At 34.5% G+C, this 21,917-nt stretch overlaps 1 protein-coding gene across 1 annotated transcript; it reads left to right on the plus strand.

The window, feature by feature from the left end:
• The first annotated feature begins 941 nt into the window (after window positions 1–941).
• Window positions 942–18,702, plus strand: LOC106664752 (xaa-Pro aminopeptidase ApepP-like). The gene is made up of 13 exons (XM_014390732.2): window positions 942–1,357; window positions 1,457–1,617; window positions 11,126–11,294; window positions 11,356–11,595; window positions 11,758–11,853; window positions 12,260–12,456; window positions 14,153–14,303; window positions 14,472–14,598; window positions 14,724–14,873; window positions 15,399–15,528; window positions 15,595–15,772; window positions 18,026–18,201; window positions 18,270–18,702. Exons 1-13 carry the CDS (start codon window positions 1,333–1,335, stop codon window positions 18,411–18,413), a joined length of 1,944 nt encoding a protein of 647 aa, XP_014246218.1. The 5' UTR covers window positions 942–1,332; the 3' UTR covers window positions 18,414–18,702.
• Window positions 18,703–21,917: the final 3,215 nt, after the last annotated feature.

Below are 21,917 nucleotides of genomic sequence, written 5' to 3' on the forward strand. Positions count from 1 at the left end.
GTCAAGGAGTGTAACATGGTAGCAAAATGTTTGGGAATCGCCCCAACCCCTTCATACGCTGTCAACTCATCTGCCCAGAGGGTGGCCAGCAGGCACAAGTGCCCCTCACATTTTCATCCCCACTGGTTGACAACTCAAGAGACACTGCTTGGCATTTGTCCTTCGCCGCCCATTTTCCCAATTCTATAACAACGGATAAACCCACACTTTTTTTTACTAGGCTTCTTTCTTTTTTGCTTCTCTTTGTGCAGAAGAGCAAGCACAAGAAATGCTCCTGCTTCCTCGGGTTCTAACATCATAATGACCTCGCGTTGGGAAGAGAGGTTGATTCCACAAGTTGCCTTCTGTGAAACCAGCAAAGAAAGAGCCTTCACACGGCAGTAAACTAGTTGAGAATCAAGTGGGCAACTTAGTTAAATCAACCAAACAGCTTCATCTGAAAGAGGCCTTAGCGTTGTAATGCGCTGAGATCCACTACCAGGCCTCCTGGAACTTCCAGTCTTTCAGAATTGTGACCACGCTCTGATAAACGTCAACTGCCCCTGCGATATCCACTTGGTGACTCATTCTTACAATAATAATTTGAACTTCTGGTTCAGGATGATGTCTTTCCATGATTAATACAACTGGATTAAAATGGAGAAAAACGACAAAAGCAGTTTATTTAAAAAATGAGTAATCTAGTATACTATTCTTATGTTAGAAGTGAGGTTTAACATTCGTTTGGTTTGGGTTTGTATTTTCTATTTTGTTTATCAAACTAACAAGAATATAACGGTTAATTTAACTAAAATTAATAGAATAAGGATAAATTACAAATTTCTCTATTCATTTTTGAGCAGTTTATTTCTACAAGTAATAGAGATTCAAGGATCCAATTTTAGTGTGGCAGAAAGTTCAATTATTGAATAAAATTGGAGGGAGATGAGAATATCGATAAAAGGTCCGTTTTTGATATTTGTAGGGGTCGATTTAACAAATATCGGACCTTTTCAGCTTATCGTCCCCACTTGACACGAGTTGATCGATATTTCGGTGGTTTATAACCGCGAGCGAGTAGTCGCGACAGCCCGTCCTACTCACGTCTCACGACTCTCAAGTCTCAGGTGGTTGTCGATTGTCACTGACAACGAGTCGCCGACCCAATTTTTTTGACTTTTGACACCCGTTCCTCTCCTCTCGTCCTTTTTTCCCCATTTGAACCGCATCCTCCTAGGATGCCATTTGGGCCGCCTAGAGTTTCCAATTTCTCGTGTTTTTAAATCTTCAACCGCCCGACAGAGACCCGGCCCTTTTCTCCATCAATTATAGCCTGAAATAAAAGAAAGAAAAATGAGCATCAGCCACTCTTCATCAGGTAAAAAAGCTGTCTATTTTTTCTTAAATTAATTAAAATTGTTTAACAAAATCTTTAAAGCGTGATTTTTTGTATTAATTGAAAATTCGTTCCTGTCAGATTCGAGCAGCAATAGCGACCTGGCACCGGTCGACGAGGTGCACCAGCCACCACCGGGCTGCGAAAATCTGGCCTTCCTCAGGTCTCTGATGTCCGACCCTGCTGAAACTGCCACAGAAGCCATCCAGGCTTACATCATCTCAAATCACGATGGACACATGGTAATTGTTATTCTTCATTTACCCTTTAAAACTTTATTAGTTATTTATTAATTATCTTAACCAGTTTTTAATATACACTAACAGGCAAAAAAATTCCACCCACTTGTAGTATAGCTTGATTTGTATGTATTTTTATGTATTAATCAAAGTTTCACGTTTTTTAACGTTTAAATAATTGAGTCTCTGTCTAAAAAAGTAAAAAAAAAGTTTGACAGATAAAATTTGTTTTAATTTTGTTTTAGATTTCTAATTAACATTTCAATATCGCGTATTTCCTCCTCTTGCCTAAATTCCATCGCTAAGATACCTCGGCATACTTTATACCAGTCTGAAAATGTCGCTTTGATGAGGTTAGTCACAAAGAGTCCTTTCAAAATCGTGAACTGTATCAAGAAGTGATGAACGTGCTCTTATTCGCCTTTTGAGGTTATCCCATAAATGTTTGATGGGGTTCAAGTCTGTAGAAAGGATTGGCCAGGCTAAGACCCTGATGTTATCCTGTTGAAGGAAAGTTTGTAAGATGCAAGCGACATGTTGACGGGCATTATCGTGCATTAGAATAGGATTGTCGCTGATTTCATCGAAGATAGGCAATGCATGATTTTCCAAAAGTTCATCCACATAGCGAGTGGCCGTCAAAGACCCTCCATGAACAACAACCAACTCTGTGCGACTCTCCATTGAAATTCCCGCCCACACCATCACTGAGCTACGCTGAAAAGGTTGACTCTGGGGAAAAGTACAGGCTTTGCGCCTTTCATTTCGTCTTCTTCACACCTTTTCAAGCCCTCGTTCAAGAGATCGTAGAGCAAATCTATATGGATCTGTAAAAAGAACATCAGACCAATCGTCTAAAGACCAATGGCTGTGTTCTCGAGCAAATGCGAGCCATACAACTCTGTGTATTCAGGTCAATTCTGGTCCTCATACGGGGCGAAAAGCCATATTGATTTAATCTTCTTCGAGCAGTGCATTCAGAAATTTGGACACCTCCAACTTCCTGGAGCTGATGAATCGCTTGAACAACAGTAAGGTGCCGGTTTCACAAAATTCTCATAGTCAAAAAACAGTTATCCTGTGGTTCTATTACCCTAGGGCATCCAGGACCAGGTCTTCTATGGTAGGACCCAGTTGCTAGAAAATGAAAACGGCATCTCACAGAGTTTCGTAGAGAACTCCGATGGCAATAGCCGCATACCTGAAGGAATGTCCATCATCAGTAAGTGCCACAGCACGCACAACATCCTCAGCCCTAAGTGGCATTTTTAAGTTTAAAAATTGAAATTAAGAAAACAAAGTTGAAAACTATAGTTTATTGCTTCAGAATTCAAATGAGACTGAATAAACATTTTAAATTCCGTAAAAAGTAAACATTGAAAAATCATTGACCTCTATTTTGTATTAAGGATTAAGTGTGTTTACGCCTTATTGTATTCTCAATTTAAACCATAGCATAAACAAATATTTATTGATAAAAACAATGAGCCAAATTAAGGATAGAATTTTCTTTTATCGAGAAAATGAAAAAATCAATCAGGCGGAATTTTTTGCCTGTCAGTGTATATGTTACAGTTTATTCTTGATTCAACAAGACGGGCCCAACTCTGAATCCTTTTTATTAGGAACAGAGCCCCAGAGGTTTTGATTGAACCTGAATACAAACTGATCAGGTGCCTTTTTATAATAAAATTTAATTCAAGTTTTAAAACAATTTATTAATTACGCCGGAAACCTACAATTAACACAAGTTCAATTTATTTTTTAGATTTTAAACAAACAAAAAAAAATTTTGAATTTAAATAAACAATAATTTTATGCAAACCATTTGCCAGTCTATTAAATAAGGGTACTCTCTATTTACAGTCAATCCGCTGTGGACCAAAGCACTCTTTTTTAGGGATTCCAACACATTTTAAATTCTTTTCAGGATCGCATACTTCTTTCTCTTTCTCATCTACACGGAATGCACTTGTTCATTTCTAGACTCCACTGTCTCTATCCTAACCTCTTTTTTTTCTCTCTAGGCCTAATCATGAAATCTAAGTCACAGCATTGTCACCTATGAAATAAATTGATTGAGGTCACGATAGCTCAAGTGGTAGAGCAGCGGCGTATCTAGCCGAAGATAGTGGGTTTGAATCCCGCTCGTGCCATTGACTTTTGTATCTCAACTAAAAACCTTTTCTATAATGTTCATACTTTATCGTTCTCCACCTCTGCCCCTACAATGTCGGATACCAGGCCATAACAATTGCTCATAGTCTCACATGTAGCATTCATGGCAATGGGACAGTGTTACACACTTCTTAACTAAGTCAAAAAAAGGCTCTGAGCACCTACTGTTTTGTTTCATAGTTACCTATCATCTTGGTCTGCCTATCGCTGATTTATGTTAATTTCCAGACCAAGATGATAAGTAACTGGCAAAAAATAAAATTACCCTTTTCTGGGTACCAGGGTACAAAGGGCAGAGGGGTGATGAATAAGCTTATAAATTGGACAAGGAAAGTTTGATGACTTATTGACCCTGAATCCTTTTGCTGCTTACAAAAATGCCAAAAATCTATTAGGCAATGGATTGTTCAATGGGAAATGTGTGTCATGGAGAATCTTTAAAAAAGGAATAGCATAGTGTTAACCCCCTGAGGTTTGGCCATACCTTAACCCATGGGCAGCTACTTATCAGCAAAAGATCTAGGACACCTATTGGCCCTGTGATCTTTTATGCCTGTTGTGGCATACCAAACTGCCAAAAACGTGGATCCATCAGACAGTGGATTAAAAATAATTCCTCTGTTTAATGGGAATGTAGCATTGGAAGAGGCTGGCGAAAAAATTCATCAAAGGACCATCACACAAATTAACAGCAAAATTGCTGGTGTTAGGACTAGAATGATAGCAGGGCTGTCAGTAGGACACTGTGGGCGCAAATGTATATACTTGGATATTACAGGAAGAAGAAAGAGCTGAACATATTTTAGGATTTAGTTTTTTATTTTGCCTTCTTTATTGTTTGGGTGATTACTGTGGAATAAAGTTTTAGTTTTTGTTACAAGGTCGTGGATTGTGGACAAGGGCTGTGTAGGTGTCAGTATTGTTCGTCAGTGTTTGATGGATTAAGTCGGTATAGGTTACTATCAAACAATAGGTTTATCACTCTGCAGACCACAGGAGGAAATCTCACATCTTACTGTTTTGCCCAAAATATGACTTCCAAATTTCTTATAAGTCATTGGATATCTAATAGAATGTGTGGCTTGAGCCAAAGGAGCGTTTGAAATTAAAGAAGACACTACCAACGGTTAAAGGCCGTATGGGCTATAGAGGAGTGGCAATTTACATAAAATAGATGGGATCATGGACCAATATGCCTACATTGATGTTCTAAAAGAGAATTTAAAGGAAAGAACTATTAAATTGTGTATAGAAAGGACTTAATATTTTTTGCATGACGACCCCAAATACATGGCTCCGTAAACTCAAAAATGGCTACAATAATGTGCCAAAGACTCCAGACTACCTTTTTGAATGCTTACTTTATGCTATTATTTCTATTTAAAACATTATCAATGTGGGATATAGAAAATAGTGTTTACGTCTGTGTATAAATTACATAAAAATGCATCCTCCCATTGGGGTGTTTTTTTACTTATATATATATCTTATTGCTTTGTCTTATTTGCTAATTTAAATTATTTAAACTGTTGTCTGTTTAAAAATGTGACATGACCGCTTAGTCAGGATGTAATTTCTCCTGCTACCTGGCAGTTTTTTTTATCCTCTAATCTTTCGTTATCACATATTTCACTAATGATTCATTAACAGTATTTAAAACTATGTTGAGTCAATAAATAGCTGTGCATTTCTTTCCCCTAACAGTGCTGTTTCTTATTCATAACATTCTTGAAAAATATTATATATTATATATAATATTATAAACTATGGTTTTTGCTTTCATCAATAATTAAAATGCCAATTTCTAAATTTTATCATTTAGAATCTTTCTCGAAGTTATGATTATTAGTGTACGATTGCATTTTCTGGTTATATTTTGAAGTTGGTCCTATGGTCATCATGTGTGATAAAATAAACCTGAGGGATTCATTCTTGAATAGGCATGGGAATCTCTAATTCCTATTTTTTTTCCCCAATGGATACCAGGAACTGGAGGAGTTACCTCCTGAGCACTGCAGCTGTACAGCTTATTGTACTTTATCCCTGGCTCCATTTTTGGGGGCTCGCAACACAAGTGTGAATTTGAGCCCCCGGTGTTCTTCCATTGAAGAAACTCATTTTTGAAGAGGGTTAAGACCAAATTCAGGGTCGCTGAGATCTGATCCCACTCCTTCCATTGATGAGTGCCGTGTCAGTTTCTTTCAATTGCGGCCACCGGTCCCCTTAGGCGTCAGAAAAAGTCCAGAGGCGACGGTGGGGATCGAACCCACGTCCGCGGGATCTACTAGCCGAGAGTCTGACACCTTAACCACTCGTCTACTGCGGCCCCCAATTCCTATTATTAAACAATATTAATTGTTCTGAGTATTTCAGAGATTCCTAATTTTAAGTTTAATATTTTAGATTAAATATTTTGATTTTTAAATTAATTATTCATTATTGAACTGCTTCTTAATTTTTGGGGTAACATAATAATGTGTTTTTTACTATTTAAAAAAATGAAAAAATGTATATATACATCTTTCATGTGCACATGCACAGAATTAAATATAAACAATAAAGCGCAGAGTGAGATCGGGCATATGGGCCACAACCAATATGTTATCTGCATGGACTCACTTGGCGCAATCTCAGCCATTTCTAAAATCTTCTCCGTGGACCTTTTGTATCCAGGCAATACAAAAGAAAATTAATGAATTAAATCGTTATTGCCTGGACTCTGGGCCAATTCGGCATAGAATAATGCAACAATGCTGTATGACTCGGAGATTTCTGTGAGCTCAGCAGATGCCAAAATTTATTTTTAAAAAAATTTGTTGAGAAGGTTGGCAAACCATGGAGAACTTGGAACAAAAAATAAAAGGTAGTAATGACCTGACTAGGAATTGGCCACACCAGACTAACAGAACAACATGGTCATATCCAATCATGGATAAATGCATATGGTCACATTTGATGGCTTCCTACTGGCTTTCCTTACATGGTTTTTCTAGAATGAATGTTAGTTGCAATCAGCACGAGCGTTTGAGAGAATTGGTCGGTTTGTGGCAGATTTAGAGTACCCCTTAGACTCACCAAACAAGGTTATTTTATTATCCTGATGTATTTAGTAGCGAGATGTGTGAGTGAGTGTGTAAAGCCCCGGTGCCTCCCAAAATTTTAGTTTTATATATGAAAGTTTCTAGTTGGTGTGAATGTACTTATTAGAGTAAATGATGGCAGGTCCTTAGCAGAGTATCTGGTACCCTGAGACCCACGAAACTTAGGTTAGGCCACAATATAAATATGAACATGAGTTGCAGAGCCTTTTTACCACATGTGGAAGGGCTAATTAAGAAAAATTATAGTCCCAGAAGTTCCATAAAAAATTAAAGATCACCAGACCTACTGGAGAGGCAAATTTTGTTAATTGCAAGTGCGAGCAATAGCCAAGGCAGCAGGCCAGCCAAAGGAAGAAAAAAATAGCATGGCCAATGGCTATCTGTCTGAGTTGTCTTATAAACTATCCTGTAAAGCATTGTAGTATGAACATTACAAAATTCATAGCACTGCACAAAACTTAGTTTTAAAGGATTCTTTGAACTGAATACCATCGATTTTTTATCTTTTAAATTTAAAGTAGTATAAAAGCTTAAAGTAAAAAAAGTAATTCGTGTCATACGGGTGGGCTTATGTTCAACTTTACGTGTCTCAGATGCGAGGTCAGAACTATATTACAATCTTTTTTCTTTTTCAAATTAATCTCAAATAAAATTCCAAGAGTTACACCGGTATTTGAATCCAGATCCATTAGAGGTGGCAAATACTAGTCAGACTCCCAACCACTCAGCCACCGTGGTCCCCTCAAACCTTATCTTTTCTACAATCAATCATAATTAAACTGTTGAGTTAAGTATCTACAATTTCACGTATTCTTGCAAATGTTAATAAGGCACTACAGGTTGTTTCTATTCAAAAATGGCATAAAATCAGTGTACTTTTATTGAAGTATTGAAATTCTTTGAGATAACAGAGAACAATTTTCTTATTGCTTATAGTTTTAAAACTTGGAATTGTAATCAAGCTATGATCTAATAGAAATTTTTTCCCTTCTTTTCAACCATTACATGTGTATGAAAATACGCAAATACTACCAGGACTTTCGTTTTCTACTAGCAATCCGTTGAAACAGTTGTACTTGTATCTGTATCGATGTGGCCAGTTATCAGAGATTTCATACTCTGCAACTGCAACCATATGTTTTTCTCTCTCACGTCCCAATTTGGACCAATTATCATTTTGTTCTAGACTAAGTATGTATTTTAATAGCAGCTTCTTTTGCAAGCTTGTCATCTTTCACAATTTCCTATCTAGTGGTTCAAATCCTGGCGATGAGATTAATTTGAAAAAGAAAAATGTAATATGGTTCTCACATCTTCTCCATGATTTCCAAAGTTGGACCTTAAACCCTCCTGTATGACAGGATTTAATTTATTCCCAACGGTTGTATTTAATTTATAATCTCCCCTCCCAAGTTGTCAATTTTTGGATACTTTTAATAATCGAGTCTGTGGTAGTAAGTCATTTTGAGATAGGATTTTGAAACTTTATCCTTCCTTGGAGATTAATAGTTTTTAACAGATCAATAAACCAGGATTAAGCAAACTTTTAAAACTTTACAAAAGTTGCATTCTTTTAAATAATGAATACTTTTTTTTTAACTGAACAAGAATGAAATATCGCTTAGTCCATATTATTGAATTTTCAGAGAAATGTGGGAATAAAAAATTCAAACAGAACAAACAAAGAGGTTTTCTGTTCCAAGTTTAAACAGAAGCAATTCATTTATTTAGAATCATTTCATTATTCTCTGTCTAGAACTTATCTCACAATTCAGAGATAAGATTTTTGTGTTGATCAAAGGCCAATAAAACCCAAATACCTTGCATTTTTTCCTTCCACAAATTTAAAAGGATTTAAGTCATATTAAAATTAAATTAGTAATCTTTCTATTAATATTGTTTGACATTTTTATTGTTGTTTATCCCAAAAAATAAAAGAATAAAACATAAATGGCCATGTTGTGTGTTTGATGATTTTTTGTAATAGGAGATAACTGTCCAATTATTGTGCTAGAATTGATTTGCTATAAATCTCTGTTAAATGTAAAATAAATTTGGAAAAATGACAAATTAACTTCTAAACGAAAATTAAGATTATTATTGATTTCAACATTTATCTTTGTTTGGGATTAAACAAACTTTAAACAAATAATATTTAAGAAACGATAATAATTAACTGTTGGCCGAATGATTTGGGCAAATGTTGACATTATCATTAAGTGAAGTTTGTTGGGGGGACATCTTCAGATCAATCATATTCAAAATGATTGATCATACCTTTCAACATGGAAATTAATATGTGTTTACTTTTCTTTTTTTTTTTTTTTTTCATAATAAACATAGTTTAAGATTTGCTGGTGAATACCAAACTGTGCAAAGATAAATAACAATTGATATTTATCTTTTTTTTAAACAAAGTGAACAAATTCCTCATACTTAAAAAATTTAATTTGAGTTTTTGTATTTTACCTCATTTCTACAATATTGCAGTAAACTATGAAGAATTTGAAATTGAACAATTCTCTGTGCTATCAGATCCATCACCTGCAATAATGTCAAAGTCAAGTCATACTTTTTTTTTTTTTTGCCTTGTACATTAGTACATCCTAGCCATTCCTGTAAGTCATACTTAACGTCCAAAAATTAGGAATCAGCATCTCCTCCTCTCTTGGTAATAACACCACAGTTTTTCAGGCGGAAATCTGGGCCATTAATGTGTGTTGTAGAACACTTATGGAAAATAAAATTACGGGAAAAGATATTAGAATTTTTTCTGACAGTCAGCCTAGTCTTAGGTCACTACAAAAAGATTTGTCAACCTCACGACTGGTGGAGGAAACTGTAGATCTTATCAATAGGATCTCTTCCAGGTTTGAGAACAAGGTAACCCTTATGTGGATACCAGCACATAAAGGACATTATGGCAATGAAGAGGCGGACAGCCTGGCCAAAGTAGGCTCTAATACTGTATTTGTCGGGCCACAACCGGTATTACCTCACCCTATGAGCACAGCAAAAGAGAGTATTAAAAACTGGGGCATGAAACAATTATTTTAGGAGTGGAATTTATCCCTCGGACACAGGCAATCGAAAGAGTTTGTTAAGGCGATCAAACCAGCAGAATCGAAATGGCTATTCTCTATCCCAAGGAAGGGAATTAGGAGGCTGATAGGTGTCCTGACGGGCCACTGCCCATTGAGAAGACACCTCTCTGTAATGGGTATTCTACCAGATCCTTTTGGCCGTTTTTGCGAAATAAAAGAAGAAACGGCAAGGCACCACCTCGCAGAGTGTGAGAAGTATGCTAGGTCTAGATTTGAAATCTTTGAAGGATCGGACATCACCAAATCACTCCCCGAGATAAAATGGTCCAAAATCTTGGGGTTTGTGAACAATTCCAAGAGATTTATGCAGGACACGTGAGCCGACCAAGTCCCGGACCTTTTAGGGATGGGGTACAAGTCTACCCAGGCATTTAATCCCTCGGTTCTTGGTCGCCCACCCTGCGTAATATATAATCTAACCAGTCCTTAATCTTATTTAACTCTAACTCTTACCGTAACATAATGCCTATCCTAACCATTCTCCAAACTTACCTAACCCTTATCTTTACACTAAGCTAGCTTCACCTTACTAAACCAAGCCACTCCCTAAGCAAACCTAACCCTAATCCTATTAAACCTACTAGTTCCTAAGCTACCTAACCCTACTAAACCTTGCCAGTCCTAACCTTACTTAACTCTTATCTTTACAACTTAGCCTAGCCCTAAACCTAACAAGTCCCTAAGCTTACCTTACATGAACCTAACCTAACATTAATCTTACTTAACTAAGTCAGTTCCTAATCCTTACACCAATCTAACCCAACTCCCCTATCACTGCCCCATAACAGGAAATTACATGTATTGAATAAGCATCAGTATTATTTATTAGCAGTCTGTAGTGAAGCATTTAAATTGTATTCCATGGGCAGCTCTGATTTCTTAGGCATTTAATTTTAACCACTTGTTTTTTTAACTGTTTTTTTTTTTTCAAATTTGCCATAATTCAAACTTTTTGAAGAATGTTTTCCTCCAGTTTTAGTTAGTCTTGTTTGTATTGTACCTGTTGGTACAGATATAGCCCTATTTTAATTACCAGTACACATAATTAATATGTTTATAACATGTTATAATTGTTATAAATATTGCTTATAGTGTAGTGAAAAGTAAAAAGTCTGATTTATGTTTCAGAGTGAATATCTCGCTGAGCGAGACAAGCGTCTTAAATTTATAACAGGTTTTGCTGGTTCCGCTGGGACTGCAGTGGTGACTGACAAGGCTGCTTTAATGTGGACAGATCCTAGGTACTTTATTCAAGCGAAGAAAGAACTTAGACCTGAATGGACTCTTATGAAAATGGGTAACTATGAGTATAATTCTAGAAAATGTAAGAGTTTTAATTAACCATTTTTTGTTTGAAGGTGTCCTAGGCGTTCCGAATGAAGCCCAGTGGTTATGTGCAAATCTTCCTGAAGATTCTTTTGTAGGAGCAGACCCTAAAACAATTCCTTATACACTTTGGGTTTCTATGAAGCTGGAATTGGAAAAATTCAAAATAAACTTGATTCCAGTCACTAGAAACCTTGTCGACTTAGTATGGAGTCGTGACAGGCCCAAAGCACCACTAGGCATGATAACAACATTGCCCAAGGAATATTCTGGTAAGATGCACTTTTAATATTTAAAAAAAATAATTGGAAGTGTTTTATTGTTGAAACATATATCAAGGCAACAAAACGGATCAGAATTGTGGGGTGTTTATTGTTTAAATTAATTAATTGGTTCTTTGATAAATTGATTTTATGACACTAATAAATTTTTAGGCATGCTGTCCAGTGAAAAGGTTCAAGCGGTTAGGTCCAAAATGAAGGAAAATGGAGTTGATCTGCTAGTTGTCACTGCTCTGGATGACATAGCCTGTAAGTATATTGTTTATTGTACAATTTATGTTTTAAGGATATGCAAAGTGTCTATGAGTGGATAAACTATTTGTTACATTTGTGATTAATTACCAGTTTATTTTGAAAGTTGCTGTTCTATTATTTGGTAGATTTGACACTTATACCTAAGTTTTTGATTGTAAATAATCCAGCAATACTAATACTAATCAGCCATAAAGTGATCATTCATCTTTAAAAAATACAAATATTAAAGGTATTGATCAAATTGATCTTTGGTCTGCAGATTTGGAATCAGATCTAACTACCAGAGAATTGGAAGAATGGCTATAATCATATTATTTTGTTTCAATCCCCTAGGTGTTAGTATAATGTTTTTTACCAATAACAAAATGCATATTAACATTTAATTTGAACAATGTTTTAGGGCTCTTAAACTTGAGAGGAAGTGACATTTGCTACAATCCGGTGTTCTTCGCTTTTGTTGTTTTATCAAACAGGAAGGTTCATTTGTTTATTGATGAGAAAAAAATTGATTTAGCTGTGAGGAATCACTTTAATAAAGAAGATCTCCCTATAAGTCTGCACCCTTATGACAACATTTACTTATTTATTAAGAGAGCGGTATGAATTTTCAATGTTTTTTAATCTATTTCCATTTTATATATGATTAGAAAAAAGACTGGATTTTCATGCAGTCAAAACTTTCAAAACGTGGAATGAAAACATTGAAGCGTGGAATAAAAATCTAGGAATGTTAATAAAAATTTCAACATGTGCCAAAATGTGCAATGAAAACCTCAAAACCTTCAAAATGTGCAATAAAAACTTCAAATGTGTGTAACCTTAAGGTGTGCAAAAATTTACATTAAAAACATTGAAACTTGTAACAAAAACACAAATCATGCAATAAAAACTCAAAACATTCAATTAAAACAACCCAAAACGCGCCATAAAAACCTCGAGGCAAGCAAAAATATTCAATGAAAATCTCGAATTTGCAATGAAAACCTGTAAATGCTCAAGAAAAACCTCAAAACTTGCAATAAAAAACCTTGAAACTGGTAATAAAAACCTCAAAACACCCAATAAATACCTGAAACTCGCAATAAAAACATGCAACAAAAACATCGAGTTGTGAAAAACGTGCAATAAAAACCTCAAAACGTGTAATAAAAAACAATGTGAAAAGTGCAATAGAAACCCATAAAAATTCAAAAACCCTGAAACGTGCAAGAATGTGCAATAAAAACTTTGTGACGCGAAAACAACAGGAACAATAAAAACCTTGAAATACAACAAAAACCTCAATAGTGCAATAAAAACATCTAAGAGTGAAAAACCTACAATAAAAAATTCTATTAACCTTGAAATGTGAAAAAGTGCAATAAAAACTTTGAAATGTTTAATAAAAACTTCAAAAGTTCAATAAAAACCTCAATAGTACAAAAGAAAGGGTAAAAGGTAAAAACTCCCATTTAACATAGTAAAAAATTACGCATTTTTTATACTCAATACATTCAAATATACAATTAAATTTTATAAGACATTTTAAACATGTACAACTAGATAACCACAATAAAGTAAGTTTTAAACTTGATTAACTATTCTATTTATATATACAATCACAGTGTAATACACGATACACATCAGCTTTAAATATTGAAAAATTAATAACAATAAAGTACAAATACATCACAAGATTTTTTCTATCAGGTTATATCTCGTGATTGTCCAGAAGGTGTTTCAAGAGAGAAAAGACCTAATGTTTTCTTAAAACGTTCCTATCAGTCTTCCATTCCAGGTAGCCCTGTACCTACTACTTTTGAGCTTTAGGTACTAAGAAATTAACGGGCATTATTATTTTTTATGTGGTTCCATGTTGCTCTTAACCCGAAGAAAAAATGAAAATAGATTTAAGTGATGAAAATTGATTCAATTCAAGTGATGAAACAGAGTTGATCAGGGGTTGTCGCACATAAAACATTTTCTTGGAAAATTCTAGGCATCAGAAGCTGTAAACTTTGACAAAGCGCATTGCAAAAATGGTTTTAACCCTCAATTCATTTACTCGACACTGTTAACTCATGAAAATGACATATTTTCATGTTGTTTTCATGTAGAAAAAATGCAAGTGGAAAATAAGAGTAGTGTCAAAAGCACATCCTTCCCACGATTTGAATTTTTGTGTCGGTTTCATTATAATCGGAGTTAGCAATAAAAAATACAATTGCATGGAAATCTGGTCTTTAATGATTACCAAATTTAATGTAAAGTGAAGTTATGCTTAGACGTTTGGATAATTTTTCTCTTATTTTAGGTCGAGTCTGAGACTGGTGGAATATCTAAAGTTTGGTTACCAAGTTCAACAAACTTTTGGATTTATAATTCGATTCCGTCTGAAAAACGTTTTTGCGAGTGTAGTCCTATCGCCCTCATGAAAGCCATTAAAAACGAAGTAGAAGCACAAGGTATTAAAAAAAATTATATATTTTATATAATTAGTTTTCTATTTGGCCATTCGGTTAATTTCTTCCCATATTTGCATAAAATTGATCTTGGACATTTTACCATTTCTAACTCTGGTAATCCTTTAATAATTAATTAATTTAGAATTGTAACGTTTTCAATGTTTTTAGGAATGAAAAATGCTCATATTAAAGACGGCATAGCACTGTGCCAATATTTTCATTGGTTAGAAAATGAAATTAAAAGCGGTACTGTAAAGGAAATAGAGGCTGCACATAAATTAGAAACTTTCCGCAGGTAAAAAATATTAATTGTGTTTAAATGTGCAGTGATAAACAAATTTCAGATTACACAATAACTGCGACTTTTTAAAAATGTCAATATTTAAAATAAAATAAATATATTTTTTGCATTATTTCTAGGCTCGACGATTCATACGTTGGACCAAGTTTTGAAACAATATCAGCTTCAGGCCCAAACGCAGCTATTGCTCATTACACCCCTAATCCATCGAGCAACAGAACTCTATCAGTTGATGAAATTTACCTTTGTGACACAGGTGCACAATTTAAGTACGTAAATTCTCAACATTTCTACAATTTGCTATTAATTTTAGAATTTGTTTTTAATCAAACATTCTCCGGTTTGTATTTTTAAAATTCAAGATGTTAAATAATTAGGTGTGCTTAGGATTTTCATTTTTATTATAATTTTTACTTGCTACTATTGAGAAATTGTTTCTATTTTCATCCTCAAGGCCTCCTGTGGTCATTCAGCTTTTAGCAGATGCCGGGCGTTGTCTCCCTTAACCTCGATTCCCCATTAAAAAACAGGAGTCGTCATCCCCAGTTTAAGCTATCTAATGAGGCTGAGGTCTTCATGGATATGGTTGGTGGTATTTCTCAGTAATTATTTCCGACTATCTGGGCAAATATTGGTAACGCAGGATCCAATTAACCTTAATTTACAGCCCACCTTCAATAATTAAATCAAACTTGTCATCCTTGAAATGTATTATGTAACACATTAATTTTTTAAAAAATAGATTCAGAATTTTATTAATTTAAAAATGAAAAACAAAAAATACTTTTGTGCAGAGATGGAACAACTGATGTTACTCGTACCATGCACTTTGGGAACCCTGATTATTTTCAAAGGGAGTGCTTCACACGAGTCTTCAAAGGTTTGGCTCATTTGACCACGTGTAAATTCCCCACTAAAATTAAGGTAATATTATTTTTAGTTTTATATTTTATGAATTGCTATCCTTTGTAATAATAAACCAAATCATAGGGAAATACGTTGGATGTATTAGCCCGGAAGTATCTCTGGGATGTTGGGCTAGATTATGGACATGGCACTGGTCATGGAATCGGTTCATTTCTAAATGTCCACGAAGGTCCGATGGGCATTTCTTGGAGGCCTTATCCTGATGACCCTGGTTTACAGGAAAACATGTTCTTATCAAATGGTAAATACTAAGAAATATTTCAAATATAACGTTTTGATTTAAAATACTTTTAACCATCATGTTCAGAAATGCACTTATTACACCAAATGTTTTTTCTGATGGTCTCAGAGGGTTTCTTGAAATTAATTCTGCACCTGTTAAAACTATATTTTAAGTATTAGACTGTCATTGTATGTATTTCAAGTTTTCTTTTTCATTTTTTTTTGTGTAACATTTTTAACTCATATTCATTGTAATGAACTCTACTTTTCTCCTATTGAATGGGGTCTTTGCTTGTCCATCTCAATATAGACAAATTCACAAATACCTAAGGAATATTATTCATATAATATTAATAAATCGTTATTAATAATTGTTTAAGTATTGGGAGTGTGCATAAGTTTTTTGGTTTTTTCAAATTTCAACTTTCACTCTTATAAAGGTTAACCCGTTTGCTCTAGAGTGGGAAAAGCCCTATTGAAAGAGATAGTTAGGAAAGGGGTTGTTAATAAAAAAAAGTCGGTCTAAAAGAAACTGCAGGTCTTACGACGTGGAAACAGAAAAAATACATTCAAGCCATTGTTTGCTAGTTCCATCTTGGCATAGAGTGTTAGATGCATGTTCAAATTTATGTTGAATTTACGGTGATGAACATGAGTCAACAGTGGTTCAGATATTTTCATAATGAAGAGATTAAGCAAAGATCAGCAGTTGTGGAAGGCCTAACGAGTTTAAAAATGATGACTTAATGGCATTGGAGGATGAGGACAAATTAATTGTAGCAGAGCTATCAGAGAGATTTCAGGTACCACGCTACAGTAGAAAGAAGAATCGCTCTCTGGGTTACGTTGTGAAATTTACAAACATCATCCCTCAGGAACAAGGACGACTGTATGGCTTGTTGCGTTTCACACTTGAATAGGAATAAATCAGAAGAAAGGCTTATTTCCTATTTGGCCACTGGGTTGAGAAGTGGGTCCTTTATAAAAATGTTAAATGCTGAAAGAACGTTTGCAAGAAAAACGAAACGCCAACGATGTAAAGAGGATTGCAACCCCAGCCTACATACTGTCCTTGTTTTTGATTTTTACTTATTCTGCTCACTAGACAACCACTTTAAATGTAGGGAATTTTTGAATGAAAAGGCTCTGAAAATCAGACTTAAGTAATCCTTAGAGATTTCTTCATGTCCAAGTTTTTTTACAAAAAAAAAAAAGGAAATTATGTGTGGTGATTAGTGACCGTTAATCGATAATTATTCAGAAATCGTGAGATGCGGTCTGGTGTGATGTAGGTTTCAGAAAAATATTTTCTTTATCCAGACCGCATCACGATTTCTAAATAAATATTTTGTTTATCGTGCCGACATTTCGATCTTTCCCAGGCCCTGAAGATGATCTCAATAAAGATTGAAACGTTGGCACGATAAAGAAAATGTTTTTCTGAAACCTACGTCACACCAGAGCGCAACTCACGATTTCTGAATAATTAAGTAGGAAATTATGTTTTAGGTTAATTAAAATAATTAACACCTACCTTAAAAATGCAATAAAACGTTAAAACATGCAATAAAATAAGCAAAACTTTGCATTAAAAACTTCAAAACATGCAATAAAAACCTGAAAATATAATAAAAAACTTTTACAATGTATTAAAACCTCAAAACCTGTATTAAACATCAAAACTAGTATTATAAACCCCAAAACATGGAATAAAATAAGCAAAGTGCAATGAAAACATTAAAACATGGAATAAAAACATGAAAAACGTGCATTAAAAACCTCAAAACACGCAATAAAACCGACATGCTTTCAATAAAAACCTCATATTGTGCAATAAAACCGGCAAGCTTGCAATAAAAATTTCAAATTGTCCAATAACAACAGACTTGCAAAAATGTATAATAAAAACATACAAAACGTGCAATAAAAACCTAGAAAGAAGCAATAAAAACTTCAAAACGCTCGAGAAAAAATGTAAGAAAATAAAAAACTCCCATTTAACGTTTTTCCCCCAAACCGAAAAAACTTATGCACACACCTTATCATTCATGGCCAAAAAAACCTTTATTTTAATGTCCTTTGGCATTTTTTTAAAAATAATTTTTATCGTGTTGTGTAGACATGCAATTTTTGGGTGTTTGTTTAATGAAAACAACCACTGATAGTTTATACATTAAGGCTTCCAATTCAAAATATCTGGCATCCAAAAATGACTCCTTTGGTATTATTTGCCCGTATAAGTGATCGTTCTTTTATATATTTTTTTATTTAGAACCTGGATTCTACAGTGAAGGTGAATTCGGCATCAGAATTGAAAACATCGTTCAAATAACACCTGCTGCAACTCCTCATAATTTTCAAGACAGGGGGTTCTTAACATTTTCGACTGTTACTATGTGCCCAATTCAGACAAAAATGTTAGTTCTCGACATGCTGACGGAACATGAGGTATACTATTAACCTATGATACTTATATAACTGTGTAACTTTGTACTTAACCATGTATTATGTTTTAGTTGGAATTTTTAAATTCTTACCATGCTGTTGTTCATGACACGTTGGGTCCTATTTTAAAGAAGAATAAACTTAACGATGTTTATGAATGGTTAAAGCGAGAAACGGCTCCTGTCGAGAGGTTATCTTCAACTTCAGCAAAATAAATACTCCATACGATGTATCAGTTTTACTTGTTTTTAATTTTTCTACTTATTCTACAATACTAAATGTAATTATGATAAAAAGGGGGATAAAATAAAATGTGGTCTGTATTTATCATACGGTACAACATTATATATACATCTTGTGAAATGAAATTTCATCACTTAGTTTTTTAAAATGATGCGCTCTGCATTTATCATGGCGGATCAGTATCACATGCGCATCTTGTGAAATTGATGGAAATTTCGTCACTTATTTTTGTCTGCTTTATCTGTCCTGAAAAAAAAAAAATAATAATAATAATAATCTGAGTATTTTGACATAAAATATTGTTTAAATATCATGTCAATTATATGTAAAAATAAAGGTGTTGTATGGTTAATAAGATGAATGTACATAATAAATTGTTAATATGTACTTGTCATTTTTCATTATTCTATGAAAAATGGGAAATTAGAAAAAATATATTTTCTATAAGAGTTCAGTCTCATATTTGTTCATTACGAAAAGCATCATGTTAGTAGATGTTTGTTTATTTTTGAACTTATATGTACGAAACATTTTTAAATTCTGGTTTATTTATTTTATTTTTTTTAAACATATCCTTGGTCATGTGCCAATAAATGTATCCCTCAAATCTTTTATTCATGGATGTATTTTTGTTATATATTAAAATGTCTTATTATTTTATGGCTTGTGTATCTTTCCTTGATAATGCTTTGATTATAATTTTTTTTTATTTAGCTGTATTTGAGCTATATGATATTCTAATAACTAAATATTGGCTTGATATTTGACTTTGATGGAAACAACAGATATTGTGCAGCAACCTAAACAAAAAGGTCCATAAACTTATGAGATTATAGAACAATTTTAAATGCCTAGCATCAAGGGCGTTTAGAACTATCTTTCTAGGTATTACCCCCAGGCCTTGAAAGAAAGAGGACAAGAGGAGGAGAAAGAGTACAATATAAAACATTGTTTGACCCAGAATATAAAGTAGAATAAACCAAGATGAGAACTTGTACAAGATGATTAGGAATTTTAAAATGAAAGAAATATTGGCCATGAGAGGAGCAATAAAACGTTAAAGTGGGGGGAAAAATAAACCTCAAACCATTCGATAAAATCCTCAACACATGTGATAAAACCGGTAAAATTTGCAATAAAAACCTAAAATTGTGCAATGAAAACCTCAAGACATACAATAGAAACCTGAGAAAAAAAAACAATAAAACCTTAAAATTGCAATAAAACCAGCAAAAATGCAATAAAAGCCTTAAATTGTAAAAACCTGGAGAGATGCAGAAACATGCAATAAAAACCTCTAAATGTACAACAAACACTCCGTCGTTCGATAAAACCACAAAACGAAGAAAAAAAAGGGGGGAATTTAAATAAAACATGTAATAAACAAAAATGGAAAACATATAATAAAATTTTTCAATTAATTAAGGTTTTTAGTTGAGATAAAAAGTCAATGTCAGAAGTGGGATTCGAACCGACGACCTTCGTCTAGATATGCTGCTGCTCTACCACTTGAGCTATCGTGAATTCGATCCACTCGGACACTTTTTTATCAACTAAAAACCTTAATTAATTGAAAGATATTAATTGGTCAAGCGGACCAGAAAAACTAGTGAATTGTATAATAAAATGTTGAAAACGGTCAATAAAATCCTTGAAACCCGCAATAAATTCCTCAAAACATTGAAAATTCCCTCGAATTCTTAAGAAAAAAATTAAAACATTACAATTAATTAAGGTTTTTAGTTGAGATAAAAAAGTCAGTGTCACAAGCGGGATTCGAACACACGACCTTCAGGCTAAATACACCGCTGCTCTACCACTTGAGCTATCGTGACTTCGATCCATGTGGACACCAACTTCCCATCTCTGCCGAACCTTTTGAATTTTCCCTCCTTTTTGCCATTTTTCAATCGAAGTCACGATAGCTCAAGTGGTAGAGTTCGAGGCATAGAGAGGCATAAAATCTAAGCATAGTCAACATAGGCCGAAAGAAAATACACTGACAGGCAAAAAATTCCATCCAATTGATTTTTTTTCATTTTCTCGATAAAAGAAAATTCTGCCCTTAATTTGTCTCATTGTTTTTACCGATAAATATTTGTTGGTGCTTTGTTTTAAATTGAAAATATTAATTAGAGGTAAACAAACATAATCCTTAATCCAAAGCAAGGATAAAGGATTTTTCAAAGTTTACTTTTTATGGAATTTAAAATATTTATGCAGTCTCATTTGAATTTTGAATCAATAAACCGTTTAGTTTTCATCTTTGTTTTTTTAATTTCAATTTTTAAACTTAAAAGTGCCTCGTAGTGCTGAGGATGTTGAGCGTGGTGTGGCACTTATTGATGATGGACTTTCCATCAGGTATGCAGCTATTGCCATTGGACTCCTCTACGAAACTCTGCGAGACGCCGTTAGAGGTTTTTGAAAAACTGAGTCCTACCTAGAAGGCCCGGTTATGGACGCCCTAGGATAACAGAACCACAGGATGACTGAGAATTTTGTGAAACCGGCACCTTACTGCTGTTCAAGCGATCCATCAACTCCAGAAAGTTCTAGGTGTCCAAATTTCTTAATGCACTGCTCGAAGAAGATTAAATCAGTATGGACTAATGGCTTTTCGCCCCGTAGGAAGACCAGAGTTGACCAGAAAAGAGTTGCACGGATCGCATCTGCTCGAGAATACAGGTCCATTGGTCTTTGGATGATTGGTCTGCTGTACTTTTTACCGATGAGGGTAGATTTTCTCTACGATCTCCAGATAGGCGTGAAAGAGTGCAAAGAAGGCAAAAATGAAAGGTACGAGTCTTGTAATTTTTCCCAGAGCTACCGTTTCAACGTAGCTCAGTGATGGTGTGGGCGGGAATTTCAATGGAGAGTAGCACAGAGTTGGTTGTTGTTCGTGGAGGGACTCGCTCTGTGGATGAACTTTTGGAACATCATGCGTTGCCTATCCTTGATGAAATCAATTACAATCCTATTCTAATGCACGATAATGCCCTTCCACATGTCGGTCCTGGCCAGCCCGTTCTCCATACTTGAACCCCATCGAACATTTTTGGGAATACCCATCCATAACTTCCTCATACACTCCACGATCTTGAAAACGCTTTACGTGAAGAATGGGCTAACCTCCAGCAAAGAGACATTTCCACAATGATTGAAAGTATGCCGAGAGGTCTTCGAGATGAAATTAAGGCAAAAGAAGGAAATACGCGATATTGGAATGCTAATTCAAAATCTAAAACAAAATTTAAAACAAATTTTATCTGTCCGTCTTTTTCAGTCCGGGAGCTGTTAGAGAAGTGTTACTTCTTTACTTATTAAATATTAATCCATTTATGTTTAGTTGTCTAATTGTCCGTTGGACGTTCCATCAGGTATGCGGCTATTGCCATCGGAGTTCTATACGAAATACTACGAGACACCGTCAGACGTTTTTGAGAAACTGAGTCCTATCATAGAAGGCCCGGTTA

The sequence above is a fragment of the Cimex lectularius genome, unplaced genomic scaffold (assembly GCF_000648675.2).
Source record: "Cimex lectularius strain Harlan isolate CLEC.00 unplaced genomic scaffold, Clec_2.1 scaffold107, whole genome shotgun sequence".
NCBI classification, from domain to species: domain Eukaryota; kingdom Metazoa; phylum Arthropoda; class Insecta; order Hemiptera; family Cimicidae; genus Cimex; species Cimex lectularius.